This window comes from Phoca vitulina, unplaced genomic scaffold (assembly GCF_004348235.1).
Source record: "Phoca vitulina isolate PV1807 unplaced genomic scaffold, GSC_HSeal_1.0 scaffold1, whole genome shotgun sequence".
NCBI lineage: Eukaryota > Metazoa > Chordata > Mammalia > Carnivora > Phocidae > Phoca > Phoca vitulina.
Genome location: NW_022589704.1, coordinates 64988577 through 65001590, shown reverse-complemented (window position 1 = coordinate 65001590; position 13014 = coordinate 64988577). Strand labels below are relative to the sequence as shown.

At 37.9% G+C, this 13014-nt stretch overlaps 1 protein-coding gene across 7 annotated transcripts in view; it reads right to left on the bottom strand.

Moving 5' to 3' along the window:
• The window catches only part of TTC21B (tetratricopeptide repeat domain 21B), an 89948-nt gene that overhangs the window by 11535 nt on the left and 65399 nt on the right, over positions 1-13014 (bottom strand). For 3 of the 7 annotated variants that reach the window (XR_004300116.1, XR_004300118.1, XR_004300121.1), the window contains exons 27-29: positions 8910-9030; positions 5248-5315; positions 814-3802 (exon numbers count right to left, since the gene is read on the bottom strand). Coding sequence is in view for 3 of the 7 variants with exons in the window: in XM_032409033.1 (XP_032264924.1) it covers positions 5134-5315; positions 8910-9030 (303 nt within the window). In the remaining 4 variants the exon portion in view is untranslated. Of the gene's footprint in view, positions 1-187; positions 3803-4698; positions 5316-8909; positions 9031-13014 lie in introns of those variants that run through there. The other 4 variants (XR_004300117.1, XM_032409050.1, XM_032409070.1 and 1 more) reach the window with 4 other exon arrangements.

Here is a 13014-nt window from a genome sequence, read left to right as displayed (position 1 = left end):
GGTTAGTTTCCTCTGGTTTTGTATGTATTTATATCCATGCATCTATTTTTTTCCAAGTTAATATTTTATATGGAGTTATGTTTCCTGCTATTTCGCTTATTATTTTTTGAGAACTTTAGCAGTTAAAAATCTTTGAGAAGTTTTAAAAAACACATAAAAACATCTTTGAAAATAGTTTTGATGACTACATAGTATTCCATTATTGGGTAAACTTTAATATATTTGACCACTTCCTTTATGTTGAGTGTTTTGCTAACAAAAACAACAACAACAAACCCAAAAAACAAAAAATAAGCTTTTTGCTGTTACATTTTTTTTAACTGAAAAATTTTGAGAAATTTCTGAATATCTCCCATGAAAAACTTTTCTAAGTGCGATTACTCAAAGGACAAGCTCTTAATTCATGCTGCCGAATGCCCTTCAGGAAGGCTGACTACACTGTGCCAGCAGAGTATGAACATGTTAGCTTCCTTGCACCTTTGCCAGTCTTTCGTGTATTACTTCATCAGCGCTAGCAGTGCTATATAATCCTATTATAAGGCTAGTCACTTGTCTCCAGTCCCAAACTAAAAGTTTCTGTCAGTCTTAATTGGTCATTTGGTTTCCACAGCGACTCTACTACTCTAGTAGGGACTAGATGTACCCTAATGCAAGGTTCAACGTAGCTTCCTCAGCTGTGCATGCGGAAAACCCTTCCAGAACTGCTCTAGGTTCTTGACTTCTAGGGAAGAAAGCTATTTCTTCTTGGGACCCAGTTCATCATACTAGCTGGCTTAAGGTCAAAGTGCATTAAACTTGTAACTGCTTCCTCACCATGAGGGGATGGTATTCTGATCCGAGGTTGATAGAAGATTCTTTCATGTTGTGCTCCTCTGCTCTCTGTCCTTAGCGCAGCCCCCAAACTCTCATTTCACCTGATTCCTTCAACTAGCAGTTTGAGTTCCCGCTTTCCTCGATACGTGATCTTGGGTAGGTCACGTAAGGCCTGGTCATAAACCACGCCTCAGGGAACAAGAAGACATCAGAGACTGGTTAAGCGCTAAACAGTTTAAAAAGATACAGCATGACAGGATGGCTGCTTTAGACTTTGGGCCCGGACGTGGACATGGCCTCTGATGAGGTGACAATAAACCGACACCTGAAAGAAAGAAAGAATAAGCCTAGAGCAGGAAGCTCGGAGACAGGAAGCAGGGTAAGGGAGAGGAGAGCAGGGAGAGAACCCCAGGTTAGAGGAGGCTAGAGCAAAAGCAGAGATGGATGAAAAGAGATTATGCATGTAAAGAGTACAGCACAGTGTTTGGTGTGGGGAGGGGAGAGGACAGAGGGGAAAAAAGAAGGAGTAGGGTGGGGAGGAGGGCAAGCATGAATGAGAACCCTGAATCCCGTTCGGCTGAGCAGTCTTGGGGAACTCACTTGTCCTTTTTATCTCACCTTGGACTTCATTTTTTTCTTCTGTGAAGGTTTTTCTCAGTTGCAGTTACTACTTGGCCCTGTTCCACTCATAAGAAATAAGTAGAGCCACTGTTCATTAAGAGCCTAAGTGAGTCAGGTTCATTACGCGTTTTATGTATGTTTTCTCATTTAATCCTCACAACGACCTGAGGCAGATTATCCTTATATGCTTCTTTATGGATGAGAAAACAGAAGCTCAGAGAACCTACATAACTTGAGAAAGATTAAACACCTAGTAAGTGGTAGAGCCCAGCTGAAACCCAGGCTGGTCTGATTTCAAATCCATGTACTTAACTGCCGCACTACACTACTCCTCAGCTAGACTTCCTTTCGGTAATTTCACGTTTGTAAGAGCTGTTCACTCCACTCAGTTCATCTTGTTCCTCATTACTTGACTAGCTCTGTGATAGAACACTTAGTTTCTTCTGCTAGCCAGATGTAGACAAGAGAATTTTTTCTTATAGACACAATCCCTCTTACTGATGCAAAATGTCTTAATATAGGAAACAGGGCGTGAGCTTTGAAGTTGTCTGGGTCAGTATGGCATCCAGATTCTGACACTTTTTCTGTGACCTTGGGCAAATCATTTAGTTTGAAACTCCATCGTCCTCATCTGAAAAATAAGAGTATTATTTCTCTGGGAAGCTGAGTGTGAATTAGAAGACATAATGTAAGTAAAGTTCTTAGAATAGTACCTCACAAATGGCAGGTGCAAAATATTAAGTGGTTGCTAAAGAAACAAAAACAAACTCCCCGTTTTACAGATAGGAAGACTGATTTGGAAGTGTCTTGCTGGGAGAAGAGATGTTCTACTTTCTCTATCCAATTTCCAGGACTCTAGCATTCCATGATGCAAATTCACTGGAACTACTTAAGGTACTCTGTTATATAATATCCTTAACAACGTCCATTCAGGCTGAATTACAAAGAAAGAGCTAATCTGCCGCAGTTCCAGAATCACACATTCTAGGGTTCTGGTGATCAACTGTAATAAGACACATGAAAGTGTTCTAACAGATATGAAATGCTTCATAAATGCTCTTAAATATTTTCATGAAATGCCATAAATAAGGTAGGTGAAAAAGAAGAATGATGAGAATTTTATGACGTATAACTGGAATTAGAAGGACTTTGGAAAATTGCAGAAGTAGTCAAAAACAAGAGAATATAGCTCAAAAAAAATAAACATAGGACACTTACAAGCAACAAGCGACTTAAAAATACTCTGTATTTATTGGAAATGCAAATGAAAGAGTAGACCCTATTTATGGTATTTTTAAAGACAACTGAAAAAGATGTAGACAACAAGTCAGAAATAATGCTAAACACTGAGTTGATTAAGATTAGGTTAAATTTAACCTGAGAGGCTGAGAGCCGCTATGCCAGAGGGTGGCAGGCACGGTAAGGGAAGCAGCTGTTTTCACAGGGTGTGCCTGGGAGTCCCTGCTGACCAAAACTGTCCTGTCACCCTTCCCGGCCAGATGTTACCGTGTCTCAAGTGCCATCAAGAGATCTAGTCTTTGGGCTAAGGTGAATTATTGCTCTGAGAGTTTACCTATTTCAACTGATTTCACATCCAGATTATTTCTTAAGATCACATTGGCATCGAAAGCAGAAAGAATGAGTTCAACAAAGGGAATGGAAGCTCCCATTCTTTACACTTTTCCAAAAAGATTTTTCTAGGAATGTCACATATTCCAACTACTCATTAACAGTGCAAATTGTTTAGGGGAGCTTACCCTGATTTTGCAAAACTTACCACGTCTTTTGAGTTCCAACAGCAATACAAACCATACATTTATAAAGTTTTTATTAAAATATACTTTTTCTTTTCATACATTATTTACAAGAACATTTTCTCAAACCTTTGAAACAACAGAGAATGTTACAAAAAATTTTAACAAAGAACAAAAGCATTTTGAATGTATTTCCTGAAATAAACAACTAATATTCCTTAGAAAAGATATAGGATACTTAATTACCTCGTATTTAACAAAATATTCTTTATAGAAATGGGTTATAATCTTTACCACAGAGACACTAAATCTGCTCCTAATCAAGAAAGCCAATCAAATAAACCAGCTCCCACTGACCTTCTCCATCAGAAACCCAGCCATTTGACATAGCATTTCTCCTTATATACAATAGCAGCCTCTGCTGGAGAAAGAAAAGTATGCTTCTGTTACAAAGTTTTAGCTCAAACCTATTCTGAACTATAAGAACTGAGGCCTGTCATTTCCTGCATAACCAACAAACTAAATTAAAGCACTTTTCAAGGCCTCAAAGATATACGGGCCTTATCAAGTATATCCTTCCTGATTTTTGGATAAGTTGGATGTGCTTCAAGAACCTGCAAAAACAAAAAAACAAAAAACAAAACTAAAGCATGAGAACTTGTAAATGATTACTGAGAACTGGAGAGCTACAAAACTTGCTGGAAATGAGCATTACAGTTGAGATTTCATTGTATTAATACTACAAATATAACAACCCTTCTTAAAGGTGACAGCTGAAATGTGACATAACTCATAGTAATAGTAATTAGATGACAACAATAGAATACATTTAAATACATGTGGGAAATACAACAAATATACTTACTTCCTTAATAGATCAGTTGCAAAAAAACAAGTATGTATCAATGATTTTAAGTATTTAGAAAATTTGGGCTATTCATATGATACTTAAAAAACCCTTACAGAGTTATTTTTGACCAGGAGCACACATCAGATTTACCTGGAAGAATCTTGAAACATATAAATTTCCAGGTCTACTGAGTCTAGGAGTGGGGAGATAGTCATTTTTAAAAGAATTCCACAAATGATTCTAATGTATAACTTACATTAATGCACAACCTTAACCTTAATGTGAAATACTGCCTTACAGAGTTCAGTAATCAATAGCAATCACTGAAGCCACGTATTTGCTATAATGATGCTGAGACAGCGATCTGGGGTAGGAGACATTACATAATTCTTTTCTAAGGAGCTTTTCTTGGAGCTCCTAACAATGTTGAATATAATGCCTTATCTGGAACAATGGGGCTATGCCTTATATATCAGCGAGACAATGTATATATAAAGAAGCTGCCAATTCTAGGGGCGCCTGGGTGGCTCAGTCGTTAAGCGTCTGCCTTCGGCTCAGGTCATGGATCCCAGGGTCCTGGGATCGAGCCCCGCGTCGGGCTCCCTGCTCTGCAGGAAGCCTGCTTCTCCCTCTCCCACTCCCCCTGCTTGTGTTCCCTCTCTCACTGTGTCTCTCTCTGTCAAATAAATAAAATCTTTAAAAAACAAAACAAAACAAAACAATGTATATATAAAGAAGCTGCAAATTCTAAAAGTGTAACTTAAGTATTTGTCATTTTAGTAAGGGATCGTTTAGTTAGGGATCAATTACAGAAATGTAATCGAATGACTTCTAAATAACAGAAATACCTCTTATCTCTAATTTATAAATCTGAATTCTCTACTAACCAGACTTGGACACATTCACAAGAACTTCATTCAGAACAATGGCTTGGAGAATCAGTAGTTTTATTTCACATGCTTCTCCTCTAGCCTCTGTCTTTCACTTGATAGAAACATTTTATTATTGGAGCCCCAATTAAAAACATGTTTAAGGAAACTTGATCATTTTCTAAACTTGGAAAGGTGGTAATCTCTCTCAGATGTATCTGATGAGTCATTTAACCAAAACACAACATCCTCTACCTCTATTCATGTACATCTTGAGATGAACTAAAAGTAGGAAATCGTGCAGCTGAAAAGTTTTAAGACATCTAAATTGAAGTGTTACCTGGTGACATATGTCAATGGCATCCACATATCTTTTTGCTTTTAAGTAATTAAACGCCAGTTTGTATCCTGTTAAGACAAAAAAAAAAAAAAGAAAGCAAGCCATAATGATGTAGTACTATTTACAGAGCACACGGCTAGCATCACCTTTTTTGCCTCCTCCTTTGTTTGCTTACTCATGGGAGAAGTCTAAAAGAAGGCTGGTGAGCACACTAGAAGAGAGAGGTGATGGGATGACGGGAGGGAGAACAGGTACAACAGAAAATGGAGCTGGAAAGAGGCCTGCAGTGAGAAGACTGCCATCCTGCAAGACGGCTTTTGTAACTTACTAACAAAGTCCCATTTATGTCAGGTTATAGTGCAGACTCACCACCGGACAGTGAACGATAGCACAGCTGTCCATTTAGACAGCACAGACTTGTTTCGCCCCTAACATGTCAGGCACGCTGTTCCTACAGGCAGGAGGTCTGCAGTCTATTAGGAAATAGTGTAGGTTATTTCAATAATCACGCAAGTAAGTTACCACTTTCCAAAGTGAGATAAATGGTATGAAAGCAAGGTACGGGCCAAGGGCCCTAGAGTAGGAAACCTGGATGGGGGGGGGGGGGTGTCAGCAACGCTTGCAGTCAGAGGGAGGAGGCCTGCACTGAGGCGCGAACACTCTTAGGCAGAGGAAGCTGCTCTCATAACAGGCAGTGGTGGGAGCCGCAGGAATGGACAGACCAGAGTACAACGTGACAGGGCAGAGCAGTTAGGACAGCCGCCCAGAAGAGGGTAGAGTAGTCGTCAGACATTCCACATCAACCGTAAGTAACAACTATCGCAAGTACTGAGACTAAAGTGCCAGGGTTCAAATACATTTAAAATAAGGTTTTAAGACAGTCTTAAAGGACTGCTGTTTTTCCATAAGAACGCTATGAGAGTTAGCAAACAGAAGGAGATAAGAAAGTAACAGTGGCATTGTACCCCACAAATGCGAAGTGATATACCATGGTGTAAAATAATATGTAAAATTCATAAATTTGGTATTTCACTTTACGTCTTACAAATATAAATTAGGTACATTTGAATGCTGCTCCTGGGCCCTAATAAAAGTACCAAAGCATTTTTTTTTTTTAATTTCAAACAAATATTTGAAAAGAATTACTGGCTAATGTAATCATAAGGTAGTGAACAGTAAGAGAGAGGAATTATCTAAAATTCATAATATTTGATATAAACACACATAAACATACATGCCTATAAAACTGTCAATGATGAAAACAGTAAGTTTCAGAGAGTTAAACTTGATATCATTACCAAGGAAATGTAAAACAGGCTAAAAATAAAGTCGGTGACATTTAAAAAGGAAAACAATTTAAGATGTCATGCCATGTCAATCATACTTTACATGGAAACTAGAGCCAAAAAGCCTGGATTTCAGTTTTGGTTTCTGGCTTCCTGACTAGCTTGGAGACCTGAGCAAGTCAGGTGAGCTGTCAATTTCAAGTTTCCTCATCAGAACCCCACCCCCAGCTCCTAGTGCGGTTTTAAGATCAAATGAAATACTTGTGAAATGCTTTTAAAAGTTTTAGAGTGCCACACATATATTAGCAATTTAGTCAATTACTAAATTGGAAGCACAAAGTTTTAATGTTGGAAGAAACTTGATAGATCACCTTGCCCAAAAAATCTGAGAGAGGAAATAAAGGGCCAGAAATGGCGAAGAAAATGTGCACTGCTGCCACATTACACCTGTCAAGCTTATAAAAATTCAACACTATGTAATCAGGGGGGGAAAAGGTAGCAGGGGAGGGGAGTGGAGAGAGGAACATGAACACTGTGAACAGTCTAGTTAGTGGTGCCCTGTGCCCCGAGAATGGGTGCAGAGGGGCAGACATAGATGTGTTTTCTTCCTGGCTCTCCGTTCCTGGTGCTTCTCACAGTGATAGCACTCAAGCCTGAATCTTACGGAAAGAACAAGACCATAATTTGAAGGATTTCCTGACAACTGAAAAAGTGAAATGCACTGTTAACTTGGCCAGGCAACTGCGGGTGTTAGATGTAATGACCACCTTAAGGAAGAAACTAAAGAATGAATTAAGAGCCTCAGAGAAAACTTACCAATGAGAAGTCGGGGAAATTGATAAAATCATCTATAAAATACACAGATGACACAATGGGAGAACTAATAAGTTAGAATCTCTATATTTGCTGAAGTCTTCCAAGGAATAGAATGTTTAAATAATTTAACTTCTAAATGTATACCTTCTATGGAATAAAGTATCAAAATTACATATATTTTTAAAGACATTTAAGGAATTTTCATTTTACAAGCTGACTTGATTCTGTAGGATACAGGATACTTGAGAAGGAAAAATACCATCAACAAATGGTACTGTATTAGTTCCTCTGCCCTATACAAGTCTAGTAAAGTAACAGAACCCAGAAAAATACATGGTGGGGGAAGTCCTGAACTAACAGCAGTTAATGTAAAGATGACCTATCGGACTGCAAATTAAATCTGAGTCCATACCATGACATGGCTGCTAAAGACAGATGCCACCATAAGGCCGAGTTAACAACTACTAAAATGCCTAATATAAAAACCAGCTTGATTATACATAATCTTAAGTATAATTCAGGAACTTGTTCATTTCTAGTACAACAGGTCAGGAGGGGTATGGACCAATAAAACGGCCTTTTCCAAACTCATTTGGCCATGAAATCTAATCTCCTCATACTCAACTCTCTCTTTTCATTTGTTCTTTTTTGTAAAGAAATAACTATTAATATCTCACCAAGTATTCCAAAGCACAGATTGGGAAGCACTATTTTAGAGTTTCCAGGAGACAGCAACAAGGAGGGTGAAAGATTTGGAAGCAAGTCTCAGGAAAAATGGGCGAGTAACTGAGATAGTTTGAAGAGACGCGTTCGGAGAGACAGGACAGAAAGCTGAATTAGAGTATACCACACGTGTAAGAAGGAAAGGGCTCTGTGGGTTGCTCCAGAAAGAAGACCTGGCAGCTTCAATGCAGCATATTTCAGCTCAGTACAAAGAAAAGGAAGAACATAGGGATGAGCTCCCTCACATTGTGGGGGGAGGCTAGTCACTAAGTATATCCTGGATCTGTCTATCGGGTAGGGATGTTGGAGAGTGCATTCCTTGAGTCTATCACTGGAACAAGCTGATGTTTCTAGATGCTCAGGAAAAAAAAAAAAAGTCTATGGTCATACTATCGGGGGAAACATGTTCCCTCTGTGACATCCATCACCATTTACATTAGTGTATAAAAGCACAGAGAAGTCCTGCAATAAAGAAACCTACAGAACTTGGTTTAATGAAATGTTTTCCTAACTGACCTGACGCGGGAACACTTTTCCCCCCAGCATTACCATTCAGAAATGGCTGAGGGTTAAGGGAGAGAAAGGGGCAGAATTAGATTAGATGTCCTTTAAGGTGACTGAGGACCAGTTTGAATCTCAAGAAATTATACTTAATAACTATTAAGTTAATAATCTATTATGAATATAAAATTTATTTTTTTCAGAAGGACTAATAAAGGAAGTTGGCTCTTAATGTATATTTTGTTCTTAAAAAGAAATCAAATGCATTTAAATGAAGATTTACAAATAGAACCCAAGTTTCCAGTGAAAACCTTGTATCTAATTTGTTAAACTCACCGACTGTTGGATTTGTCTGATTACCATGTTTCCACGCCATCTCATAGTTTAAGGCAGCATCTGTGTATGCTTGCTCTTTTTCCATAATGTACCCCATATATTCATAAGCTTTGCAGCAAGACTGAAGGAAAATGGAAGATGTATTAATAGATTAAACTTGATTTGATGGGGTGCTTAGGACTGTAGAGGTCGACCACATTAAGTCATTTAATTGGCCCATAAAACAATGTTTTTCAACCTTGGCTATGCAATCAAATCATCTATGGGACTTAATAATAAGATTCTAATCAAGCCCGACTCCCATTCCCCCCAGAGTCAGGATTTTTAGGGGACAGGCAAGGGAATGTATATTTTACATATATACATATACAGTTTTTATTACAAATAATTTCAAGTTAAAATTTACAGTGTAATGAACCCCATGAACCTCTATCTTCAACAATTAAATCACGACTAATACTGTTTTAACATCTACCTCCCCATGCTCGTCCTTCTGTATTAGCAAATAAAAAGTCCTCAGATATTGTACCATCTCATTCATAAATATTTTAGTATGCTTCTTTAAATATAAGGACTTCCTTTAAACAGAACCACAGTTTATCATACCTAAAATGTAACAACTCCTTGGTATTACCAAATATCCAGTCATTATTCAAATTCCAACTGGTCTCAATATAATTTTGTTTTGACTTTAGTTTGTTAGGATGATGAGCCAAACAAGGCCCACATGTTGTGACTGGCTAAAATGTCTCTTAATTTTCCTTTGATTTAGAGGTTTCCCTTCATTTCTCTCCAGGTCTCTTTTCTTGTGGTTAAAAGTAGCAAACAAGAATTTTTATCCTTGAGTTTGTCACAGCCCAGATTTAGTTGAGTGCATCCTTGTGGTGCTTATGTAATGTATTCCCATCTCACCGATATCTGGAAATTATAATTAGATCTAGAGGTTTAAATTTGATTTCGATCTTTGGGGACAGAGGTGAAAGGACTTCAGAGGTCAGTGCCCTGCTGAGCCACATTGGAGCCTGAGGCAAAAGGAAAAATGCACAACTCTGTATACGTGTTTTTGTGATTTTTTAATTGCTAATTTTTTCCCAAACATTAATTTTTACAAATCAAACTGAAAAGCGGGGATGTTGAAATTCACATTTTAAATCTGGATATTCTCTTTATACCCAAACAAAATTTATTATTTTATTTTCCTGACTTTAATGGGAGTAAATATGTCAATAATATTTTCATTAAAATCATTACCCATTGAAAAATACATAAAAACATGGATATGGAGGCATACCTTTCCCCTTTTGTTTCTGGCTTCAAAGGATTCAGCACAGCACTGTCAGATGCTATTTATTTGCCATTTTGATTTAAAAAATATTGCACTAAATTATTTATTATAATAATTTTTATTATAATTTGTTATAATATTCTATAATAATCTTGATTAAATGCTTATTTATCTACAGTGGACTGGATGTTTAAAAAATTCATACATTGAAACCCTCACTTCCAGTGTGATGGTACTAGGAGATGGGGTCTTTGTGAGGGAATTCGGTCATGAGGATGGAGCTCTCACGAATGGGACCAGTGTCCTTATAAAAGAGACCCCAGACAGTTCTCTCACCCTCTCCTTCCACCATGTGAGGATAAAACAAAAAGTTGGTGGTCTGCAACCCAGAAGAAAGCCCTCACCAGAACTGAATCAGGCTGGCATCCTGATCTTAGACTTCCAGCCTCTAGAACTGGGAGAAATCAATTTCTGCTGTTTATAAGACACCCGGTCTATAGGACTTTGTTATAGTAGCACCAGCTGCTGAAGATAATTCCTGAGACTTAAAGTGACCTTTTAAATTCTGGACCCCAAGTGAGGGTTTGACTTGCTCACCCCAGTCCGGCCCCGTCATAGATGGCATGTTCTTCCCTCAGGAGGCACATAATATCAGATTCTCTTTTTATGATGTTAAATCCATTCATTAATTTATCAGGGATGGAAAATGGTGATTGTCTATCACTCTTCATTTATTAGCTGGAAAATATCTATCATGAGAAACGTCTCCTTTTATGCTCTATTGTTGCTCAGTAGTATAGTTCACACAGAAAAGGTAGGCTAAGTGCTTAATGCCTTCCCTTTATTCGCTGGCTTCAGAAATAACAGTTCATGAGCATAGCTCAGTGGTGACCAGTTAGGTTTTTGATTTCTTTTTTTCTTTTTTGGATCTTTGTAAACTCATGGGATTTAAACTTATTTGGTGTGTTTCAATCCACTGCAGTTACTATTCTTACTGATAGTTAATGTGTTCCAACTTTGGCTAGTGTGAGTGTCTTCAAGTTGGCTCCTAAGTCCTTGACGTGACTCTAATCATCTTCGATAGCTTCCTTGCCATCTGGTATGACAAGATGGTCTAGTATCATCTTGTACATTTCTGTCCCAGATCTGGATGATCTCCATCTTTTAATTATACAATTCAAGGTTTCTAAGCTCTAGTTCCTGAATCTCATGCTTCCAATATTGACATGTCTAATCAGCCAAACTGGCGCCTCTGAAGTAGCCATCGTGTTCAACCATGCAATATATCGCTGTCAGTGTTCTGGCAAACTGAAATTCTATCTGTACTGAAACCCTAATTCCCCTGTAATCTTGCTTAATCCTAGACTAGGCATGTAAGGGTCAGCCATTTGGCAGTTTACATTTTTCTTTTTCCTTTTTTTTTTTTTTTTAATTTAAGTATAGTTGACCCACAATGTTACATTAATTTTAGGTGTACAACAGAGTGATTTAACAAGTCTATACCTTATGCTCTGCTCATCACAAGTGCAGCTACCATCTGTTATCATACAATACTATTACAATAGCACATATTCCCTATGCTGTACCTTTCGTCCCATGACTTATTCATCCCATAACTGGAAGTCTGTATCTCCCATTTCTCTTCACCCATTTTGCCCATCCCCTTACTCCCGAGCCCTCTGGCAACCATTAGTTTGTTCTTTGAATTTATGAGTATGTTTGTTGTTGTTGTTGTTTGTTTAGATTCCACATATAAGTGAAATCTATGGTATTTGTCTTTCTCTGACTTATTTCACTTAGCATAATACCCTCTAGGGTCATCCATGTTGTCACAAATGGCAAAGACTCATTCTGTTTTATGGCTGATAACATTCCATTGTATATATATGCCACATCTCCTTTATTCGTTCATCTATCAATGTACACTTGGATCACTTCTTTTTATTTTTTTTTAAAGATTTATTTATTTATTTACTTAGAGAGAGAGAGAGAGAAAACATGAGTGGGGGGAGGGGCAGAGGGCCTAGAGGGGGAGAAAAAGAGAGAGAGAGAGAGAGAGAGAGAAGCAGACTCCCTCAATTAGTACTTTGATTTTCTTTGGGTAAATACCCAGTAGTGGAATTATTGGATCATATGGTATTTCTACTTTTAATTTTTTTGGGAACGTCCATAAAACGTTTTCCATAGTGGCTGCACCAGTACACATTCCCACCAAAAAAAAAAAGGAAAAAGAAAAATGTAAACTGCCAGATGGCTGACCCTTACGTGCCTAGTCTAGGATTAAGCAAGATTACAGGGGAATTAGGGTTTCAGTACAGACAGAATTTCAGTTTTCCATAGTGGCTACACCAATACACATTCCCACCATCACATTCCCACAAGAGTTTCCTTACCTCCACATACTCGCCAACACTTGTTATTTTTTGTCTTTTCGATTCTAGCCGTTGTGACAAGTATAAAGTAATATTTCATCATGGTTTTGATTTGCATTTCCCTGATGGTTAGTGATGTTGAGCATCTTTTCATGTGTCCATTGTGGCCACCTGTATGTCTTCTTTGGAAAAAATGTCTATTCAGGTCCTCTGCCCATTTTTAAATTGGATTATTTGGGGGTTTTTTGGTGTTGAGTTGTACAACTTGTCTGTATCTTTGGATAGTAATCTCTTACCAAATATATCATTGCAATTATCTTCTCCCACGTATAGATTGCCTTTTTGTTTTGTTGATGGTTTCCTTCTCTGTGCAGAAGCTTTTTATTTTGCTGTAATCCCAACAGTTTATTTTTGCTTTGTTTCCCCTGCCTGAGGGGTCTGGGAGTTT